This window comes from Monodelphis domestica, chromosome 6, assembly GCF_027887165.1.
Source record: "Monodelphis domestica isolate mMonDom1 chromosome 6, mMonDom1.pri, whole genome shotgun sequence".
Lineage (NCBI taxonomy): Eukaryota > Metazoa > Chordata > Mammalia > Didelphimorphia > Didelphidae > Monodelphis > Monodelphis domestica.
In genome coordinates, this window is record NC_077232.1 from 43384042 (window position 1) to 43406985 (window position 22944).

General features: G+C 47.7%; 1 protein-coding gene across 1 annotated transcript; it reads right to left on the reverse strand.

Moving 5' to 3' along the window:
* Positions 1-1926: 1926 nt before the first annotated feature.
* DEPDC7 (DEP domain containing 7) lies at positions 1927-22093 on the reverse strand. Its single transcript, XM_007497233.3, has 9 exons — positions 21922-22093; positions 15623-16016; positions 14665-14795; positions 13640-13829; positions 6741-6952; positions 3834-3976; positions 3573-3698; positions 3411-3489; positions 1927-2255 (listed from the first exon to the last, which is right to left on the reverse strand). The coding sequence occupies exons 1-9, from the start codon at positions 22001-22003 to the stop codon at positions 2041-2043; spliced, it is 1572 nt and encodes a 523-aa protein (XP_007497295.1). The 5' UTR covers positions 22004-22093; the 3' UTR covers positions 1927-2040.
* Between the last annotated feature and the right edge of the window lie 851 nt (positions 22094-22944).

Genomic DNA, 22944 nt, shown 5'->3' on the forward strand with positions numbered 1-22944 from the left:
TTAACAAATGATGACAAGGTGGACTGTGGGGGGAACATGGGACACGGGCACTTAGGACGCTGGCATTCCAGAAGGATCCCCCAAACCTGCACATGCTCCTTATTCTCAGACGCCACACCTCCACCTGGATTCTACCATGCCCATTTTCTAGGTTTTGGGGGAAAGGTGGAGAATTGCCTGGAATGGGAGACTAGCCCCAGACCCTAATAAATATGCAAACCCTGATGCACACAAGGTTGTGACTCCACACCTGGGACTGCTACTCTGTTATCTATTGGGCTATTTCATTGGCTCCAGAGAGGCTACTCTACTATCCCCAGACAACCATCAGGCCTGGGGCTACCTAAATAGCCTCCCAGGCTATTCCCCCAACTATGAGGCTATTCTACCACCTTATACCACTTATTCAAATAAAATTTTTTTCTGGACTGAACTAGTACAAGACCCTGCTACAAACCTGGATGTGTTATTCCATTCCATTTCATTCACTAGCCCTTGCCCACCATATACAAAAGTTGCCACGTCTTGTCCATCCTCCTCCTACCAAATCCACTCTGGTCCGGGCTCTTACCACTTGCCTGGCCTGCTCCAATAGTCTTGTAATTTATCTCCCTGTTTTAAGTCTTCTCTTCTTTCATCCATCCATTCTCCACCAAAGGGGCCAGTATCTGTTGCTGTCCATTGCCTCTAAGATGAAATAAAATGCCTTCGTTGAGCCCTGAAAGCTCCTTGGCTCCAGCTTGGCTTTCCAGGCTAATTACGCCCTCTGTTCCAGCCAGACTGGCCTCCCCAAGCCAGGAAAGGCCATTCTTCCTCCAACTTTGGCACCTTGGCATGAGCCTATACTGGGTCCACTTTCCTTCTCCCAGAACCTCGTAGATTGAACACCACATTTTTCAAAAGGCTTTTTTTTTTACTTTCCCCAAACTGTATTTAGCAGGTATGTATATACCCATTTTGTATTTACTTGTCTTTGGCCAAGTATCTCTCCCACCTCCACAGTATGCAGGGCTTCTTGCTGGGGGCCCATGACACTTTGGTACTTCTGTCCTCAGACAGGCAGGAGTGTCTGGCAAAGAGAAATCTTTTCCACTCTTTAATTCTTCACATTTCGTCAAGATGCCTCTTGGCCTGAACTCTAGGGAAAACATTCCCATGAAGTTTCTTACTGTGAATTTCAACACTACTCCACCCTATTCAGACCATTCTTTAGAAGATCAGATTTAGCTATTTCCTGATCAATAACAATAGATACTTGGAATAACAGAATCAGGTCTTGGAAACTACATTCTCCACCCTACTCAGTGTAACAAGATTAGGAAGGGTTGCAGCAAACTCAAGTTTTAATTATTTGAGAATATGGCCTGCAACAGACATGTGTGGTCCTAGGTCAAGCTAGAGCCACCATTGGCACATGTGAGATGCAGGAAGTGAGGTAGAAAACAGCCTCTGGGACTTCCTGTGAGGAGGGCTGGAGTTGAGTTGGAGGCTGGTGCTTGGGGTTGAAGGAGCCCCGCAGACTGCTTTCCTTCAGATTGGTCAGGTGAGTGATAAGGACTGATCCCTTTCCCTGTCTTGGCTATCTAAGGCCTTAACGCCCGCTTTGGTGCAGCCTGAGCCAGAGTGGTTCTGAGTTAAACTTCTTCTCTCTCTCTCTCCCTCTAATACTTTCTTCCTCATAAAAATTGGCAGCTAACTTGAGTGTTTCATTTAGAAATTCCATAAGTGAATTCCTTGGCAACCTTAAATATATATCAGTCTTTTAAAGTGATTTCAATATCACATTACCAGGAATCAACTTTGGGGATGCCTTGGCTTTTCCCTTCTCTTTGGGGAGCTTATTCATGGTCTATAGTTCTAAATCACAGCCAAAAACATCCTGCTTGCTTCACAGATTCATGTTAAGTTTCAGACACACAAAGGACATATATAAGCAAATATTTTATTCATCACAGTTTCTCTAAAAAGCAACATTTCAAAACTGACAATATAGATTATACATTTGGTTTTCAGATATACAAAATCACTCAAATACACAATTTATATAAAAATATTTGAAATTCTATCTCCAAAATATTCCACAAAGATATTCTGATGACTTTCATAAAACTGACGTAGCAATTTCTTCTTTTCTTTGGCAGATATTTTTGAGTCCTCATCAATAGTTCTTAGCAAAGACAAAAGCTCTTCCTTTGTGGCTTTTTGGGTATTGCTGTGATACTCACTTTGGTCATGTCTCTGGCAGAAAACATAGCCTTAAATAAAAGGGAGAGATTTTCAGGACAATTCAAGCTTTTTTCTTGATCTTATGAATAATTCCATTCAGCCAATATTTCATAAAATAATGTGTAAACATCTCCAAACTCATTAAAAAACAAGTTAAGCCTTCAGCCATCACAAGGTCAGATCCTAAACTTGTTCATTTACTCTGGTCAAACTGCTTCCACTTTTGGGTGGGAGAAATGCCTAACTCAAGAAGCTCTTCCAAAGATTTTCATCCCTTCTTAAACCACTCATGATTCCCTAGACTCTACCCTCAGCTAAGACCCCCAACTCATATCAGAGAGAAAAAATGGCAGCCATTCACCATGTGCTCCCGCTTTTCCTTCTTCATCCATCACTCAGGTTCTTTCTGACTCTTTCTCCTCCTTCATCTTTGACATAAGGTGGTCTCACTCCTTACAAGGAGAACCTCACTCCCTGCTCAAGCCATCTCCTCTCCTCTCCTCCACAGACTTCCCCCTCCACCAACCCCACTCTCCCCATCCACTGGCTTATCCCCTATAAACATGCCCATGGCTCCCTCATCCTAGACAATGCCTCCACCTGATCCTTCCACCCCCACCATCATCCCTGTTCTCTTAGGCTTTGGGGCTAAATTCCTAGAATCATTTTCCTCCCACTTCTCAAAGCCTTCCAGTCTGACCATTCTGCTGAATCTTGGCTCTCCTCGAAGTAACCAATGATCTCCAAAGTGCCAAACCCAAGGCGCTTCTCCCAGTCCTCGTTCTCTGGGACTGCTCTGCAGTCACGGATGCCACGAGTCACCCTCTCCTCCCTGACACTCTTTTTTGATGGATTAAACGTTTGGAACTTACTTAATGAAACAAACATACTTCCCCATAGCAAGTCACTTTCAAATCTAAGCTTCATTAAAAAACTTTTTTTTAAACCTTCACTATCTACCTTAGTAAAAACTTTAAGACAGAAGAGCCAAGGCTGGGCAATTGGGATTAAATGACCTGCCCAGAGTCTCACAGGTGGGCAGTGCCTGGGGCCAGACTGAACCCAGGTCCTTCTGATTCGAGACTTGGCACTCTATGTACCGAGCCGCCTAGCTGCCCCTCTGGGTTTCACTGAAGGGGAGTCTCTGAGCATCCAACAGCCCACAAAACGAGTCACGAGATTACCTGTGTCTCTCTCTGGCTCTTTTCCTCTTTGTATGGCCATGAGTTTATCACTGACGATTTTGTGCAGCATTCCTGGGATCTTAAGAAACAGAACAGTCAGGATTCAAGTCTTTCAACTCGAGCCTCTCACGGGAGTTCAGCTCATCTATTTTTAGAGCTTACCTTAAAAACATCTTTTTGATGATCCACTAAAAATAGCACCAAAAGGTCTGTTTTTCCTTTGGATAAATTTTTGTTGTTTACAATCGCTTTAGAAAATGCCCTTTTCACCACCATCCGATTATCACTCTACAAAAAGCCAAAGCGCACAGAGAAAAGAACAGTGTGAGTGCCCCCGGCTCTGCTTTCGTGCCCATTCAAGCAGCCAACTTCCTCCCGCCGGGGATGAAGGCTCAGAACGTGCTACAGACGGCCACGGCTTACCTCTTTCTGTAACTTAAATTCCGAAGGACGGGCTGCCACGGCCATCAAGTACAGCAGTCTTCGGAACTCCTCTCGCCTGGGGGAATCCAACAGCTTCAGGCAGAGCTGGGTTGCTTCTAGCGCTTTGTCCATCTTCCCGTTCACTTCGGCCAAGAAAGAAAGTCAGTGTTGCAAACCACAAAAAGGCGGGACTATGTTCAGTGGGAAGCAAAGCCTCTTCAATGAAACCACCAAGTTTAGCATCAAAACGCCGCCTCATCGTCACTCTCGGTCGGGTCCCCACGTCCCCGAGGATCCGGGAGGACCTTCGAGGCCATCTGCTGTGACCCCCTCATTCTGTGCCAAAGTGGGGCTCTCAGAAACGAAGGGGCCGATTCTTTGGGGAATGCCACTGTGCCAGGAGGAATGAACGGGAAACCCAGGAAGGCGCACAGGGAGCAGAACCAGGAGAGTACACAGGAATAAAAGGGCTCGACTATCGGCAGCAATTATTCACTGCCAGATTAATTCGTACTAAACTATTATCAGTGAAAGGATCCCATGTCCCGACACTAACAGGTGTCCCGGCTTTCCGTCAAATGCCTCTTCCTATCCTGCTTCTCCAGTGAGTCACCCCAACCACTCGGCGGCCTCCTTCACGGTATCTGGGGAGCTGAGGACAACAGAACCACGGCGAGTCTGTGGATCTGGCGAGGGCGCCCACTCCCTCCTAGAGAGCCTGATGATCCATTTCCCCCAATTAATCCACGTGAAAAGGAAGTTCTTTACTCTAAACATAAAATCTAAACCAATACACTCTTTTTCAATCTTAATATGTGAGGTGGAGGATATTGATTTATTATCGGTAAAGGACGTGTTTTGAGTTATTTTTCCAAGAAATGATTTAAAATAATCTTCCAATGACTCCATATGCGCAACTTGCAGCGCGTTATTAGTGGTATTGTTTGCAGTGGAGTGGCAAAGCAACATTGACTAAGAGGGAGCGGATCTCACATTTTGGCTTCAATAGCACAATCATTAATCTACCTGACTATACCTATTATTTTGAGTGATAATATATGTAAAACCCAATGAAATTGCTTGTCAACTCAGAGGGGAGGGAGACAAGAATCATGTAACCATGGAAAAAATTTAAAAATTAAATTAAAAATAAATATAGCTATTTTGTTCTGAATTCTACTGGAAAATAATTGTTGCCGTAACCTATATCTATATTTCAGGAGCAGGAGATGCAAAGGGAAAACATTCTTCTGTATTAAGATAAAGTTTGAAGAATGATGATTTGTGCCAGAGAAAAACTCCGCACTACTAAAATTAAATTTTATTTAGCTTATATCAGGTTTGTTAAAAGCATTTGTTGTGATTAGGAATTTCATCATACAAGATAGTTCTTCAAAGGAAAATCTTTAAGTCACTGGAATGATAAGCATTTATTAAGCTTTACTATGTGCCAGGTAATGCTCAGCACTGAAAAAGGCAAAAATTAAATAATTCTCTGTCCTTAGGAGCTTCTATTCTATCAGAAAATACACTATTGACATATTAAAGCACAAAGGGAACACAGAATCATTTTCTGGAGAAAGGGACAATCACAGTCTTAGGATTCCGGGGGGGGGGGGGGCAGAATGAGGAGAGGCTTTATGAAGGCGGCCCCTGAGCTAAATCTGGAAGGAAACCCGGCATTCCAGAGAGGACCACCCAAAGAGAGAGGCTCTCTGGGGCAAAGGGACAGAGAAGGGCAGGAGAGACGCTGGGTTAGCTGGGGGCCAGGGTGGCTGCACCTGGCCTGTAGGAAGAAGAGTCACAGGCCACCAGGCCAAGAAGGGGGACCAGAGCCAGTGGCCAAAAGCTTCTGACATGAAACAGAAGAGTTTGCATTTGATCCTGGAGGAAATAAAGCCCTTCCGGAGATTACTTGGAGGGAATGGTGGGCCAGGCCTGGGCTTACAAAAATCCTTCAGCAGGGCAGATAAGACTGGGAGATGGCGGGCTGGCGCAAGGCTTCCTCCATAGCCCCATGAGTTTGGGGCAGCCATTGTGGGAGAGGAGAAGAGGTCCAGCCTTGCCAAGAGGACGAGCCCCAGGGCGATCGGACCACAGTGGCGCCTCTGAAGAAATAAAGAGCTCTGGGGGCACGGGACGAGCACAAGCTCTGCTGTGTGCAGAGCTCCAGAAAGAGTGGCTTCCCTCAGAGTTTCTTATTTTTAATTCCTCTCCTCTGTTTTCGATGGAGGGGAACGGCCAGGGGAGACGGGGTCAGTCAGGATGATGCCCAAACAATGACTGTTAAACCATTAAAAAAATTTACAGAAGAGCCTGCAAGTTGTGAAGATTAAAATTAACTCTCCCCTGATTGTGAAGATTAAATTGCAACCTCTATTTTTAGATTTAATGCACAAAAGCGTAAACATCCTCTTAAAAGTTGAGTATGAAGATCTGCCCGTTTTAGGTTTAATCACCAAAGGTGCAAACACCCCATTCACACTGGAGTGGGGGAGGTCTGTGAGGTACGTGGGCGATAGTGGAGGACAAATCAGAATCAACTGTCTGCCTTATGGGCAGTCCTAGAGCAGAGCGGCAGCTGTGATTGGTAGACATAGAATCAGAGGAAGACACAGGAAGTGATGCAAAAGAAGTGTCTTGAAAAGGAGCTGCTACTTCCTGTGAGACAGTTCTTCATTTTTTGGAAGTGGAGACTGGAGAGAATTCTTCATCCTTTCGAGTGGAGGCTAGTGAAGAGGGGCAGAAGAATCTGCTGACTGGACTGATGTGTGGTGAGTGAAAAAGGGCTGACTCCTTTCCTGGATTTTCTGAAGGGACTAGCCTCAGGAGAGACACTTCCTGGGTCCTTGGCTTTGCCAAGGCTGACTGAAACTAATTAGTTTATAAATGAGAGACTCTGCTTACCTAGGAGTTCTGCAATCCCCGTGTGGACGTCAAATAAGTGGTTTAACAGAGGTTCCCTATTGTTGTAGTATTTACTAATGGCATCGAATAAGAGTGCCTTCCACACATCTCCTTTGTCTGGCAGCTCAGGGAAATTTCTGCTCAGCTCCACCACCATCTGGTCCGGAAGGTACTCTAAGCAGTCGGTCGCTGCCGAGAGCCATTCGTCATCCCTAGAAAAACAGCAATTGTTAAAAACCAGCAGAGTCCCCAAAGTCGTCCTCCCAAGAGCACGGCATGGCAGGGAGGCTGGGTCGGCAGAGCTCAGGGCCTTGCTGCTTCTTCCCTGCCGGAAGGATGGCCATCTCCTCCTGACCCACATGGTAGCCACCCACCACAGGTCAGGGAGACTCACCACCTCCCTGTGACAAATCCTTGGCTGGCAGATGGACAGACGTTCAAAGAAAGATGCAGAGGAGCCTTAGCCCTAGGCTACCACCCCCCACCTTTGGCAGGGCATCAGAGGGGCTAAGGAGGGCCCAGAAATGGCACCATGTGCACATCCTCAAACATTTTCACAGTTGGTTCTCCAAGAGTAAAATCTCTAAATCAACATACAAGGAGATGTAGAATCCTGCTTGTACTGGTATTCTATGAATGAAATCAGAAAATAAAGAAGATTGAGGTAAATGGGAATTCACAGGTTCTTAGAGAGGCACACCAAGAACTAGCTTGATCACTTTTCAAAATGCAACAAAGCCTTTCAAAGGTCATATGGTCATTTTTGGAAATTCTTATGAAAACAAGCAAAAGCAAATCCACCAAAAATGTAGCTTATAGACCAACTTCTTCCATGAAAAGGAGAAAAAATGAATGAATTATGAAGAATGAAGCTATGAAGAACTCTACAAACATCATAAATTAAATTTATTCTTGTCTTTTAAACCTTTACTTTCCATCTTAGAATCAATACTAGGTATTGGTTCCAAGACAGAAGACTCATAAGGGCTAGGCAATGGGGATCAAGTTCTTGCCCAGGGTCACAGCTGGTTAGTGTCTGAAGCCAAATTTGAACCCAGGACCTCCCATCTTTAGGCCTGGCTCTTTATCTACTGAGCCACCCAGCTGCCTCCTAAATTTATTCTTTAGGTGGCAACATTAATGCAAAAGATAAATATAGGGGAAGATGATTAAGAATGCTGGGGTTTTATGATCAATATTTTATTCAAGAAGAAGTCAAAGGTACCAGACATCTTGACAGAAAATCCCTGGTTAGGAGTTTGGAGTCATTTCTTTCTGTGAAAAAACCGATTACTGTTACAGAAAGACTTGCAAGCAAGTGCAAGCCATGGAACTTTGAAGATCTGTCAACCAGAAAAATTCCAGAGAAGAATGTGGCCAGGGAGAAGGCAGTTTGAATAAGCTGGTACACAAATTGATTTACTCACTTTTCTTACTTGAGACTCTGAGGAAGAAAGATGACTGAGAGATTTGCTCTGTAGTTTCTGGCTACTGGTGTCAACTCGAAGATTTGGGCTTCGCTCTGAAGATCTTTTCAAATTATTAACACTATTCCCTTAAAGACAATTCAACTCTACTTTCTTGATATTGAATTTATAGTAGATTAGGGAAACCCAAAATTCCCTCTACCCTTATTTCCCACTCCCTACCTTTTCTTCCTTTAAAATAAATCCTTTTCCAGAATTTTGAAGTGAAATTAGTCTACTGAAAGCTGCTATCATTTACCATCTCTGAATAGCTGTTAGGATCAAATAGAAGGAAGCAGGAAGTGGGTGGAGGGAGGAGAATTGAGAATTCAGTCTCTCAACCTTATTTCTTAGAGTCATTGTTCCAGCTTTTCTCTTTGCCTTAAATACTCTAGTACTTGAGCCTCCAACCCACGACCTAGCTTTGCTTGCAGAGTCCATTGTCTGTAATGGGCTAGAGCAAAGATTAAAAACCACCAAATCAAAAGGGTAAGATGAAAAGACATGGCACGCAGTTTAAACAGCTCTAACAAGTCAGTCATGCAATTCTGAGGGACTTGGGACAAAGAACTCTATCCACCTTGTAAACCTTAAAATTTCTTAGACTTATAAATGTTGGAAATTTCAACATCGGGAAATTTCATACTTGAAAAATTTCCTATTGATAGTGGGAACTCTATTGGAATGTGAACCCCATTGGCATGGGAGGTTCCTCCTCCTCCCTTCTTAAGATTACTTTAGGACAGAAACCTTTTGCTGAACAATGGAAAGGGCTTATACCTATGCTTAAGCATAGAACAGGAAGTTCTTTGAGTCATGATTTGATTTTAGAATTGATACAATGGAGATACTTGGAATGACAGAACCAGGTCTTGGAAATTACAATTTCCACCCTACTCAGTCCTAACAGGATTTAGGAAGGGCTGCAGCAAAGGATCAAGATTTAATTATTTGAGAATATGACCTCCAACAGACATGTGCAAAGCCACAGACCTCTGGGCGGTCCTGGGTTAAGCTAGAGCCACCATTGGCACAGGGAAGACATGGACAGTGATTGGTAGATGTGAGAACTGAGGGGAGGGAACTTGGATGGTTTCCTTAAAGATAGCGGGGTCTGAGGACTGAAGTTGGTTGGAGAGGTTTTGCTCTGAGAGGTTGTGCTCTGAGAAGCTTGCTCTGAAGGAAGCTGGAGGTGGAGGCCCCTGAGACTGTTTCTCCATTTTGGTCACGTGAGTGATAGGGACTGATCTCCTTTCTTTGCCCCAGCTATCTAAGGGCTTGGGCCTTTTGGCCCAGCCTAAACAGAGGGGGTATTTAAGCCCTATTCCCTTCTCTCCCTCTCTCTCTCTATCTCTAATTCCTTTCTTCCTCCTGTTTGTAATTAAACTCCATAAAAGGTTGACTGCTGACTTTTCATTTAGGAATTACATAGCTGAATTCCTTGGCGACCTTAAATTAATATATATCAGTCTTTTAAAGTGATTTCCTTGTCACAACCTCCAAAGAGAACTGTTGGAGGCAGAATGTGGATGAAAGCATGTTATCTTTCAATTGTTTGGGTTTGTTTTGGTTTTATAAGATTACTCACAAAAATAAATGATATGAAAAAGTAAAAGAAATGAAAATTTAAAAGAAAAAACCACCTAGTCATGCCCATTCTCCTCACATGGGGAGTTAAAAAAAAAAAGATACCAAAAAAGACTATCACTGAACCTTCCTACGCAAGTTCAAATAAATTCTGCCATGAGGATGAAGCCCAAACAGCCCAAGAACCGCCTTAGCCAAGTAGATACGGAGGAACTCAACCCACTGGAAGAATTTACAGAAGAAGGAGGTGAGAGGAAGCCATGTGAAACAAAATGATTTGCAGGAAGGTTTGGGGGAAGTCTGGCTACCAGAAAGGACTATGAGCATTTAAAATTGTCATGAAAGGACAAAAAAACCTTTTTACAAAAAGAGGAAACTCAGCTACCATCTAACAAACCTATGTTCATTCATGACAATGGGGCCACCATATTGGAATGAGCAAGATGGACCCCAGGGAGCAGCCTGATGAAGCAGAACTGGCAGGAAAGGACAGGAGGCCTGCCAGAGGAGATGCGTCCTCTGAAGGGCACAGAGGCTGCCTGCTGAACAAGCAGAGCCAGTGTTCCATCCAAATAGGAAATCGGGAGGGCACAGCACGACTGGACCACATGCCTACATGAATGATGCTCAACAAGCCCAAAGAATACCCTGGACATGGGCCAGTGTCAGGGAATATGTCTGAATCCAAAAGGACTCTCCACAAGGGAAGGTGCTCTTCTAGGGGTCTGGTAAAAGACCTCATGCTGATGCCATCAGGCCCTGGAACTCTATAAAACCTCTGAAATGAGATTTATGACAATCACTAAGGAGGCTGCCCTAAATAATCCACATAGGAAAAATCAGATAAAGGCAGTGTAAGGCGCAGCCTGTTACAGTTCTATGGAGGACTTATTTTTGTTGTTTTTTAAAGCCTTACGTTCTGTCCTCAGAAGAGAGCTAAGAGCTAGGCCACTGGGGTTAAGTGACTGGCCCAGGGTCCCTAGCTAGGAAGTGTCTGAGGCCAGATTTGAGCCCAGGACCTTCCAATTCCAGGTCTGGCACTCTTTGCTGCCCCTTGATGGAGAGTTTGTTGAGCTGGTTTACTAATACATACATCTCAGAAAGACATGACAAATGGACAACAACTTGTACCCAAAATCAAAAGGAGGAAAAGACCAGACGAGAAAGAATTTGGGAAATTACGTAGTCATTTAACAATCCCAACCTAACTCCTGAAAACTAAATCCACTTTTAAAATATCAGTATTTTTATGGAGATGCTTTATCTCATGCTCCAGAGAATTGAAACATGTAAACAGGCAGCAAAGGCGACCAATGATTGGTCATCATTTACCTTGATTTTTGCACGTGGGGGGCTACAGGGCCGGAAAAGGAGCCAGAAGGCCACACGGCAATCAGGACCAGTAACTGGACCGCCGCCGCCACCCTGATCTGTGTGCCTTGTAGAACAGACGAGGCCTTTAGGCTAGACCAAGATACTCCCATCTAGGCTAAGAAAGGGCAATGCAATGAATAACATGTCCTGGGGCTCGAAAAGACTGGACAGCTCACAAGGCTCATTGAAAGAGGAGGAAAGGGAGGCCCAAAGAAACAGGGGAAACACCCAAAGCTAGACAGAGTCGCCGCAACGTCTAGCGTGCTGCCTAGAAGTCAGGCTTCCTGACACCAAGTCTAGTAGTCTTTCCGTGGTCTCAGACAGCTTCCTTCAGGAGCTTGTGGTCTAACTGATGGCCTCCTATTTTTGCAAGGACGGGTCATCGAGGTGAAGTTTACTTGTGAAGCTAATGGTCAATTATAGACGTTCCGGCAGAACTAGAAAGTGGATCTTTTTAAAAAGCAATAAAGGGAAAATAAGATTTGTGTTCATTTGAGTATTTCATTTGTTAAGTTCAGTAAGAGAAAAAGAACCACGAATGAGGAAATACGGGCTCCGTATTGGTCTGTAGTTTGGGTAGAATTCAAAGCCCTCAAAGACAGCAACTGTAAACCTTAAAATTTCTTAGACTTATAAATGTTGGAAATTTCACCATTGGGAAATTTCATACTTGAAAAATTTCCTATTGAGAGTGGGAACTCTATTGGAATGTGAACCCCATTGGCATGGGAGGTTCCTCCTCGTCCCTTCTTAAGATTACTTTAGGACAGAAACCTTTTGCTGAACAATGGAAAGGGCTTTGACCTATGCTTAAGCATAGAACAGGAATTTCTTTGAGTCATGATTGATTTTAGAATTGATACAATGGAGATACTTGGAATGACAGAACCAGGTCTTGGAAATTGCAATCTCCACCCTACTCAGTCCTAACAGGATTTAGGAAGGGCTGCAGCATAGATCAAAATTTAATTATTCCAATCTCTACCCTACTCAGGGTAACAGGATTTAGGAAGGGCTGTAGCAAAAGATCAAGATTTAATTATTTGAGAATATGACCTTCAACAGACATGTACAAAGCCACAGACCTCTGGGCGGTCCTGGGTTAAGCTAGAGCCCCCATTGGCACAGGGAAGACATGGACAGTGATTGGTAGATGTGAGAACTGAGGGGAGGGAACTTGGATGGTTTCCTTAAAGATAGAGGGGTCTGAGGACTGAGGGGGTTGGTTGGAGAGTTTTGGCTCTGAGTGGTTGGAGAGGTTCTCTGAGAAGCTTGCTCTGAAGGAAGCTGGAGGTGGAGGCCTCTGGGACTGTTTCTCCATTTTGGTCACGTGAGTAATAGGGACTGATCTCCTTTCTTTGCCCCAGCTATCTAAGGGCTTGGGCCTTTTGGCCCAGCCTAAACAGAAGGGGTATTTAAGCCCTATTCCCTTCTCTCCCCTTTCTCTCTCTCTCTATCTCTAATTCCTTTCTTCCTCCTGTTTGTAATTAAACTCTATAAAAGGCTGACGGCTGACTTGAGTTTTCATTTAGGAATTACATAGCTGAATTCCTTGGCGACCTTAAATTAATATATATCAGTCTTTTAAAGTGATTTCCTTGTCACACAACCACTTGTTATGTCTCGGTCATCCTAGAGTGTGGCACAGAGAAGCGCATGCAGTAAGGACTTGGGGAATGTTTCTTCAGTCTGGTGTCCGCTGGTGGACTCCCAGGCCAGTCACAGGTATCCAATTCAAAGGGGGAGGGGCAAACTTCCAAATGGACTTGAAGCAGATTAAACTGTCACTGGGAAATGTTTAGCAAAATTAAAAGGCCCTGACACGATTGAATTGGACACCAGGAGTCTAGATGTCCAACTCCAAAATTAGACTAGCATTCTACACCTAAATAAAACAAACACCAAAAGTTACTCTGATTAAGGCTTCAAATGAACAGATTGAATGATGAATGATTCCTAGATTGCTCATCAAAAAGGTACGTAAAGTTAGGACTGACTTGGCTAAGAGCAACTATCTCTTGCCATTCAACTGTTCATACACTCATTCCAAGGGAGTCAGGGACAACCAGTCAGATATCCCTCTTTCCTACCGGGGCAGCGGGGGTCTCGGTGGATGGAGAGCCAGGCTCCGAGGGGGAGGTCCTGGGTTCCAATCTGGCCTCAGACCCTTCCTTGCTGGGTGACCCTGGGCAAGCCCCTCGATCTCCATCGCCTCACCCCTCCTGCGAGAGAGAAGGCTGGACGGCCGAGAGAGCGACCTTTGGTGCTTGGCTGGAAATGATCTCTACAAGGCACAGAGAAACTTCTAACTCTGGGAAATGGAAGTGCCGAGTGTTAGTCACTCGGAGACAGACTGGGACAGGTGCCCGTCCTCCCGACCCGTCCCTCCGCCGAGGAGTGGGAGCTGCGAGACTCCCGGGAATTCTGGACGGGGTCCGAAAATAGTCTGAGAAGGAGAAGCCCCGTACGTACTGCGCGTCGCTGTAGGCCTTGAGCACCCCTCGGTCCAGGTAGTTGCTGGTGGCGATCAGGTCGGGCTGGGCCGGGGGCCGCGGGGCTCGGGGGGCCGCGTCCTGCTGCTGAAGCAAGGAGTCGAGGAGCGGGAGGTCGATGAGCTGCAGCAGACGCCCGATGGTCTCTTCTCGCCACACTTTGTTAATCACTACACGGGGAAACCGGCAAGAGCTCGCGATGACCGATTCAAGCGGCCGCCACAGCGTTTTCTTGGCAGGCTTAAGTCAATAAGTTGGTGGCCATTAAAAGATACAAACCTAACAACATGCTCTCGTCTAAGAAAGGGAACAATTCAGGGTTTGTTTAACGTGGAGGAGGAAAGACTTTGCTTTCTGCTGTACAAAGAATGTCAAGAATTCTGGTGGTTCAATCTGTCAGATAAGAGATCAAGTCATAGAACTCATGCTAATGAGGACTTGGGAAGAAAGAATGATTCATGGAAGCGAGAAAATAGCTCTGGACAGCGCGGGCTGCCGACTGTTCTGCTCGGACTCTGCCGCTCTGCTGGGGGGGAAAGTCATTTTATTGCATTCCATGGACAGATGAGTAAACCAGGACAAGCCAGAGCCAAGAATCTGAATTCTGGGACGGGATTAAACACAGGAGATGCATCTGAATGCATCTCACACCTATTTTCATGACAATTTGAAAAGAAAATCGTTTTGTTGGAGAAAATATCTAAGTTCTAATGAACGGGTGCAGCCCAGTTATAGGAATGAAGCTGCGTGCAAAATAGATTTCAATTCTGACTCTCTGCCAGCCCAAATCAGAGCGGCCAGTAGGCTTCCAGACGGCCTTCACTGATTTATGCTTGAGGGAGATAATAGACCCCTATTAGAACCGAACAATACAAACAAGTCCAACACAATGTTCTCTCTGAACCATTTCTCCGAAAGGAGGAGGAAAATATCCAACAGACGGCCTTAATAAGGCAGAAGCAACTCGTTCTGTGAAAGGCGCCCTGTCTCTCAGCGCGGGCTCACCTTGAGGAGACACATGCGTGGAGATGTTCACGCGAGGGGAGTCAGCCGGCTTCAGACTCAGGTTTTCCCACAGATCCTCTAAGCTGGCGGACTTCAACGCGGACGAATGGCATAATGGCGTCTTCTCGTATCTTAAAGCAAGACATCGAATTTCAGCTCCTTATAAAGTGCCCAAGGAAAAAGCATGCGAGGCACCTCCAGAGAGAGAACTGCTGAAGCGCAGATGCGGAGGACGCGCGATTTATCCCTTGACTACGTAGATGACTTGGGTCTTATGACGTTATTCACTTACAAAAACGAGTGACATAGAAATGTATCTGGCTTGCTAATACATGTATGACCCAGACAGAATTGCTTGCTAACTCTGGGAGGGAGACACATCGTATAACTGGAAAATGTATGTGAAGATCTATGACTAAAATAAAATAAATATCACTCAAACAGGTCTAGGACCCCCTTCCTCCATCGAACAAGCCGCAACGCATCCTGCCGCGGGCCTTGCATGTGTTATCCCCTTGGGAGCCAAACGGCGGGCCTCTCCTACAGCAGAGCAGCGCCCCCAAGCTTGACCCACGCTCATTGAGCCGGGGCGGAGGAGGGTCTACAAACCACAGGAAAGCGCGCTTCTGCCCTGCAAGTTCTCCTTTTGGCATCCCAGGGCTCACAGGAGGCTTGGAAGGACGGACATGCAGGAGGTGCTCTCACTAAAAGGGTTTAATGCGCTTGATCCTGAAAACACTCCGTGCACTTGGCTCACCCCAGGGAGGATCCAACAGGCTTTCCTTACCTGGCCAAATTGACACTCTTTTCAAAGCTGCTTTCCCAACCATTTCCCCTCAGGCACTCTCTGGAGGACCCAGGGCCCGTGCCTGGGAGGCCGCCACCAGGCTGAGATTTTGGTCCCAAAAGCGCAACGCTAAAGCCTGCCCCCCCCCCCACCCCCCCCCCCGACACAAACCTGGCCGCTGGGCGCACGCGGTTCTCCTTCCCCGCCTGCCCGTCCTCCCGGCCAGGCTCGGCCGTGAAGCGGTAAAGGCTGCAGCTGCTGTCCTCAAACACCGGCCGCTTGTCTCGCCCGAAGACGCGGGTGGGGACGGCCTCGAACACTTTGTGCTCCATCAGCGCCTGACACACCCTCACCACTTTGGCGCGGGGAATGTCCACGTCCCCGAAGAACTTGTTCTGGACGAGATGGGCGAAGACGACGTCCACGGCGTCCGAGCCCACGAAGCAGTCGTTGTGCCGCTTCAGGTGGTGCCTCCGCCTCTTGACTTCCACTTCTGCTTGCAGGGTGCTGATGATGCTGCTCCAGATGTACGTGGCGCCGAACGGCCTCTGGGCCACGCTGAAACCTGGCAGGGAGAGAACACGTGGCCTGAGGCTCGGGCACACGGGGCCGCGCGGGGCACCGCCGAGGCCTGCCGCCCAGAGGACCGCCGATGTTACGGGGGGCCACCCGTCTGGTGGGCAAAGAATGAGAAGTCCAGCGGACGCCCCCCCACCGGGAAGGGCGGGACAAGTCGCGGTACGTGGTCGTGAGGGAATGCTTTGACGCTCTAGGAGTGACGAGGAGACGGCCACAAAGTCACGCAAAAGGGAGCGAGCACAACCCGGAGAATCTACACTAATCGGCCGTCAGAGACCAAGCTCTGCTCAGAAAGACGAGGACCCCATACTTGGGAAGGACTCGGGGTGACACATGCTGCCCGCCTCGGGAACGCAGAGCAAAGCATTTCTGTAAAAAATGTCTCCTTTTGGGTCTGTGTTCTTTTGCAACAGGCCCCATGACGAATGAGTTTGGCGCGACTCGGCACATAGAACCTGTATCGAACCGCCTGTCTTGTCAAGGGAGGGAGGGATCTGGAACTCAAACATGCTTTAAGACATGCTAAAATGTCTTTTACACGTTATAGGGAAACATTCAATGAAACAGAAATGTTTTGGGAACTCTGGTGGAGGGTAAAAGCAAAGGGAACTATTTCCAAAGTTCCGTTTCCTATTTTTCTCTACATTTACACTGTATTTACCCATGCTACTGAATTCCTTTGGGTGAAACAAGTGTGTTACGCAGAAAGAAAGCACCGGGAAGGCCAACTAAAAAGAAGTCAAGGGAACAGAGTCCAACCAGGAAGCATGCTCAAGGCCTTGAAGATCCATCATCTACAAAGTGGCCGCAGGGCCAGAGGGACAAAGACAAAACCCCCAAACAGTCCCTGTGTTCTGGGAGGGCGTGTGCCGAAGGAGTGACCCACATGACCCGTCTGAGAGTATCCTAAATACACACAAGGGATTGTATGTGCTCAGGGCCCTGGCACGCGTCTGAGCTCGGAGTGTGGGGCGAGAGGATGGGCCAAAAGGCCAGGGAAGGCAGGGCAAAACAGGGCACCTTTTCCTTCACTGTCCAAGCGCCCTCTGTTTCCCAGAGCTTTGGGGTACCCATTTGGACAAGTCCCTTTTTGCCACAGAGACCCTCGAATTGCTGCCCAAAGGGCATGGAGCCTTCCCTGGAAGTTCTCTAGGAGGGGACCCCCCATCCCCCGGGGCAGCCTGACTTTGAGGAAATGCTCCCCTTTCACAGGGCACGATGGCCTCAGGGCCCGTCCTCTCCCTCCTTCTGGCCCAGGAGGGCCTCCAACACGCCAGAAGGCTTCACTCACTAGGAGACGAGGTTACCTCTTAGGTGGGCCTCTGGAATGGATCCTGTGAAAAAGCTCCGTAAAGGATCCCTCTCGGCACAGAGCTAGTCTTTGCCACTAGAACTCATTCCTGGCCCCATAGAGTAAGCTTTACGCTCAACACACACGGCCCAGTCCTTTACCTGTAAACGGGTAACCGGTTTTAAACTGAATGTTGCTTGTTCAAATTATAGATAGAAACAAGGTTTGAAAACGATTTGACATGTTGTGATTCGGGCCCTCCCCAAGGAGGCCGACAGCCTGCTGCATTTGTACCTCGTCCACGTTCCCCACGTTCACAGAAGCCACGGAGCACGGAGACAACCAAAAACCCGGGACAGAAATACAGCGAATGAAGGCGGGCTTGATCTGCCCTCAAAGGCCAGCAGGCCCTCTGGGCAGCACCCCTATCCGGCCCAGATACCCAAAGCGGACTGACCGAGCCCCCAACATGCTACTTTAAAAGTCTCACTCCTCTTGCTTCCTTTGTCGTCCTCTCGGAGTGTTACTAACATTATAGAAAATGTATTAAAATAGAGCATATTTGTTATAGGATACAAGATACACATATTAAATAGAAAATGAACAGAAACAGAAATATAAAGACCTATAATTATATTGGCATTTCATATTTCATTTATTTATAGTTATACTATTATATGATATAATTTCTATTACTCTATTTTGTAGTATATGATTATAAATATTTATTACTATAAACAAGATACCGAATATAAATAGTTCAAGACTAATAACATCGATCCCTCCGTCCACCCACAGGCCAGGCACAAGGAGCCTCCCGCAGGCAGTGCGGCCTGGAAGACCCGGCTCAGACCCATCGGAACACGACCTTTAGGTTTCCAACACGGGGGGCTCCACAATGAGCCACTCCCCTGCCTGATAAACGTGCCCAAACACAGGGCTAAAAGGGCGTCCTTCCCTCCCCCGACCCTTTTCTGGGGCTCCGGGCTAGCAGAAATATTGGGAACACTAGCACCACCTCCAGATAAGGAAACTGAGGCTCAGGCCCAAGTCCGGGAGGGAAGCAGGAACAGGGCCGGCTCTCACTCCCAGGCTGATCAAGGAAAACCCTTGCAGGGGCCTCCGCACAGGCCGGAGAAACGCATCAGGAGAGGGGGCTGGTCTGACTCAAATCAAGCCGAAAACTTCCTTTTCGCCAAGCCACAAAGCCTACAGACACAGAGGGGCTGAGGGGTGGCCGTGCCGGGAGTCCCTGCACCCAGGGGGGCGCAGGTGGGGGCGGGGATGGCCAGAGAGAACAAAAGCCCTGAAGGAAAGCCACGTCCACGTGTCTCCCTGCCACCGAAATGACACCGAAGGCAAGCACCCATCCTCACCTTACTGGGGGGAAGGGAATGCAAGAGCATATGGGAAGCCTTCTGGGCTCCCAAGAAAAGTGAGACTCTGCAAATTCAAGGAATTACATTACTGCATTCATCAGGTAACCTGCCACCTTCCCAGAGGCTGCCTCCAGGGAGAGCCCAGGAAGATCTGCCTTTTTACAGGCCCTTCCAGCACCCCCCTAGGAGCAGAAACCCACCCAGGCCTGCCATCAGAAGTCTGAATTTGAAACGATAGCTAGCAAAGGAAACTAGAGATGTTCAGAACTTTATATAAAGTACAACATGCTCTTAATATCATTTATGCTGTATCATAATGCATTAAATACAGTGTAATATAGAAAGACTAAAAGATCTATTTTATAACATTGAACATAAAATAACATCGACTAAATGTCATAAAAACAACAACAATAAAATATAGTCTATATATCACAGCATAACTAGGATGACAAGTCCCACTTATAATTTCTCAGCCCCTTCAAAAGTGGGAAGTCCACATGTTTTGCATGATAATCCAGGTGTAGCCCAGATCGAGATGCCCGTCACCTCTGGAAGTGGGGACGGAGACAACGCGGATCATATAACTTCAGAAAACGTGTTTTATGTTTATTAAGATAAAAAATAGATAAAGAGAGAAAAATAAAAGTGAATGCGTTTTAAAAATGAGAGATCTGTTTTATTGAAGTCAGACTACCTACAGGAAATCAAGGCCTCTCGAGGGACGACTAGGTTTTTCCCCCTTTCTAAAGGCAGAGAGGCTTGCTCAGTGACTCAGTGGCAAGAGGCCAAGCACTGCGGGCTGCCATCACGCGGCTCGTGTCACACTTGGATGTTTTGCAGCATACCTAAGAGTGGACACCCCGTGGGGGCCAGCGGCTGGCACAGGAGGCAGACAGGGCACAAGCCTAACAGCACCTGCCTCCCATTTTCCCTCACCTGCTGTCCCCAAACCCAGTCGCTTCACACACCAAATATCTGCCATTTATCCAACGGGGCAGGATTTGCTAGCAAGTCTTCCTCCCTCCTATGGAGGGGGAGGAGCAGGAAGATTTCTTACGATGTCCCAAACACCACCTTAGTGTGAGGGAAGAGGATGCAGAAGTGCTTCAGAAAATACATTCCTTCCTTTACCGCAGCTGAATCCCCTTAAAAAGAAACCCAGAGGACCATCCTGATTAAAGCTATTTCTCAGAAAATTAAGCATCACTAAGCAGTCTCCTAAGGGCATCATTCTCAGGACCAGATGCCAGACTAGAGGTGGACCCGGAGGACCATAACTTCCACAGAAGGCACAAACCTCTTGAAAACCCAGTCTCTATTTTTAAATAGACATTTTATTATTATTTTAGATTTATTTTATTTTTTTAATTAAAAAATTAATTTAAATTAAATAAATAAATTAAATAAATTTTAATTAATTTTTTTTAATTTTTTTAATTAAAAATGTATATTTTATATTACATACATGTAGTACACCATGTACAATGAATACCTTATAGAGCATTTAGTTAAAAAAGGTTTAAGAGTGCATGGGAATTCCTTAAGTTTTGTGCAATAAACTATTTTTGGTAAAGGTTTCATATTTATTATTTGGGGAATCATTATGCTATTTAAGTAAAATTTGTATCTTTTATTGAGATATGTTTTCACCCACTCAAAAAATGTTAAATGCTCCATGGAATTCATTGATTTCAATAAGTTTTGTTGTTATTCTATCATTTTTCAAAATGTTTTTCAGTCTAAGTTTTAGGCTAATTTAAGTACAGATATAAAATATTGTATATAATAACATAGGAATAAAATAATTTAATAACATTTAAATGACTAAATAAACAAACCCTTATCTTTCGTTTTAGAATCACTATGTATTGGTTAGGATTAGGCAATGGGGGTTCAGTGACTTGCCCAGGGTCACTAGGAAGGGTCTGGGGTCGCGTTTGAACCCAGGGTCCTCCACTGCGCCCCCTAGCTACCTGAAACCTGGTCCTAATGAGCACTTTGCCCATGACAGACTTTTTGAGGGATCGGGACCCAGCTGGAGATAGAAAAGAAGAGAGGGTGACCAAAGGGAAAATGGGGGCTTGATTTCTTTACTACTTGGAAATATTATCACATTTCTGAAAGGGAGGCAGCCGAATCTCGACCTTTCGCGGCTGAAGAGAATCACGAGCGTTATGCTCACTAGAACTAAAGGAGAAAGTTCATTCGAGAACTTTTCCCTCAGCCCCCACCCCCCAAAATGAGGAAACACACTTGAAGTCACTTGACAAGGGCAAACAGCCGGCCACCATCGGGATCTTGGATTTGTCCCACTGAAGTGAAGCAAGCACGGAGTAAGCATCCGTGGCCACTGCCTGCCCTCCCGGGGCTGGCCTTCTAGGTCTATTAGCGCGCTCCTGGGTGCCAAGAGCCCGCAGGCCCGTAGAGCCGTCTGCAACGCGCGGCTCAAACCACGAGGCTTTTGGACTTCGTTTTCCTCATCGATCCAGCGCCTCCGGGGCCAGAAAGCCTACGGCCCGGCAGCCCAGAACCACCCCCGACAAAAAAAAAAGTTTCACACCGCAGGGGGTCCTGACCCAAGCCCGCTATTGTCCAGGGTTGCCAAGTTGCACCCCCGCCACCCCCCCAGGGGAAGAATCCTCCCCTTTAAGGCTGGAAGACTGCCCGGCTGAGCACCAGCCAGCCCCTCGCCCCCTGCCCCACCCCCCCGTGTCCTGGGGAGGGGGCGTCCGCTTGGCTGGGCGCCCAGGCAGACAGTACGGAGGAGGGGGGAAGAGGAGCGGCCCCTCTGCCTGGCCAGGGGCTCTTTAGGGAGACGCGGCGCCCAGTTTGTTCGGCCCGAGCCGGGAGAGGGGGAGGGGGGCAAAGACCGCGAGTCCAGTGCGGGGGAGGCGGCGGCAGGAGCTCAGGGGAGGAGAAGAGCGAGAGCCTGGAGCGGGTGCTGGGGAAGAGGACTCGGAGCCCAGCGCGCGGAAAGGAAGATCGCCTGGCGGCTTCGGCGGTTGCGTGAGTCACGGACAGGCGGGGACCCCCCGCGACGCGGCAGCCGGAGTCGGGCCAGCGCGCGCTGGCGGGAGGCAGCAGGCGCCTTAGGGCCAGGAAGAGTGAGCAGAGTAAGTTACTCCCCAGCAGGAGTCCGCGGTCTCTGTCCTCCCTCGCTCCCCCCGCCCCCCCCTTGTTCATTTGCTCTCCTCCGTTCGGCCCGGCTCCTCACTCACCCGGGGGCTTCTGCTCCGGGCTGTAGAGCTCCGAGATATGCAGCGACGCCGCCTTCTCCCGCACGCCAGACATAGCTGCCATCGGCCGCCGCGGCTGCCCCGACGGCAATAAGAGCCAGGCCACTGCTGCCCCGCAGCCGGCTCCCTCGGGAGGGGGCGGAGCTCCTGCAGGCCGGGCCCTGCCCCGCCCCTCGCGCCCGCCCGTGCTGCCCCCGTGCGCCGGGAGGAGGTGCGGCACGAGGCCGCAGCCCACCCAGCCACGAGCGTGGGAGGCCGGGTCAATTCCATCCCTCGGACACCTGTGGGAGCTGCCTGGGCTCGACTCTGTTTGTTGGGATTCTCCTCGACTCCATTCGGGGTTTTCTTGCCAAAGACACTGGAGGGTTGGTCATTTCCTTCTCCAGTTCATTTCACAGATGAGGAAACTAAGGCAGGCTTAAGTGACTTGCCAAAGGTTACTCAGCTGGTAGGCTTATTTTTCTCATTTTACAGATGAAGAAATTAAGGCAAACGGTCACAGCTGGTAAGTGTAGGAAGGTTCTATCGACTGCCCTCGGTCTCCTTGTCTGTAAAACCAGTGGAAGGAGATCTAACGGGTTCTAGAAGACTTCCCACCCATCGTACTTCCCCTCCCCCTCTTCCTAGCAGGCCACAGCTCAGTCAGGGACCTTCAGGGTCCGCCCTAGCCTAGGGAAACGAGGCCAACCACCCAGGGGGGTTCTAGGAGAGACGAGAGCTCGGCGTCTGTGAGCTTCCTTTGGAGGAGGGCACGGGGTCAGTAGGCGCTGTCTCGAGAAGCAAGCAAGCCGAGAAAAGGCCGTCGGCCAACCCCTCCCCCACCGCGCCCCACCCCCATTCTACCTGTCCTTCCAGCCCGGAGGCAAGGACCACCTCAATGAAGGCTGCTCCAGACCCCCAAGGATGACCTTCCGTGAGCTCCGGGGCGGGGACGCCGGCTTTTCCCCTCAATTTCTCCTTTAGAGTAAATCTTATCCTTTCCTCAGAGCGTATGCATTCCTCAGA

Bases quoted from the DNA above. Each gene is read 5' to 3' on its own strand.
- DEPDC7 (XM_007497233.3), bottom strand. From the start codon at position 22,003: ATGGCAGCTATGTCTGGCGTGCGGGAGAAGGCGGCGTCGCTGCATATC. The intron at 6,953-13,639 runs GTACGTACGGGG...CTGTTTTTCTAG, and splicing joins AAGGCCTACAGCGACGCGCA to GGATGACGAATGGCTCTCGG. The intron at 3,977-6,740 runs GTAAGCAGAGTC...TCTTGGCCGAAG, and splicing joins GGGGATTGCAGAACTCCTAG to TGAACGGGAAGATGGACAAA.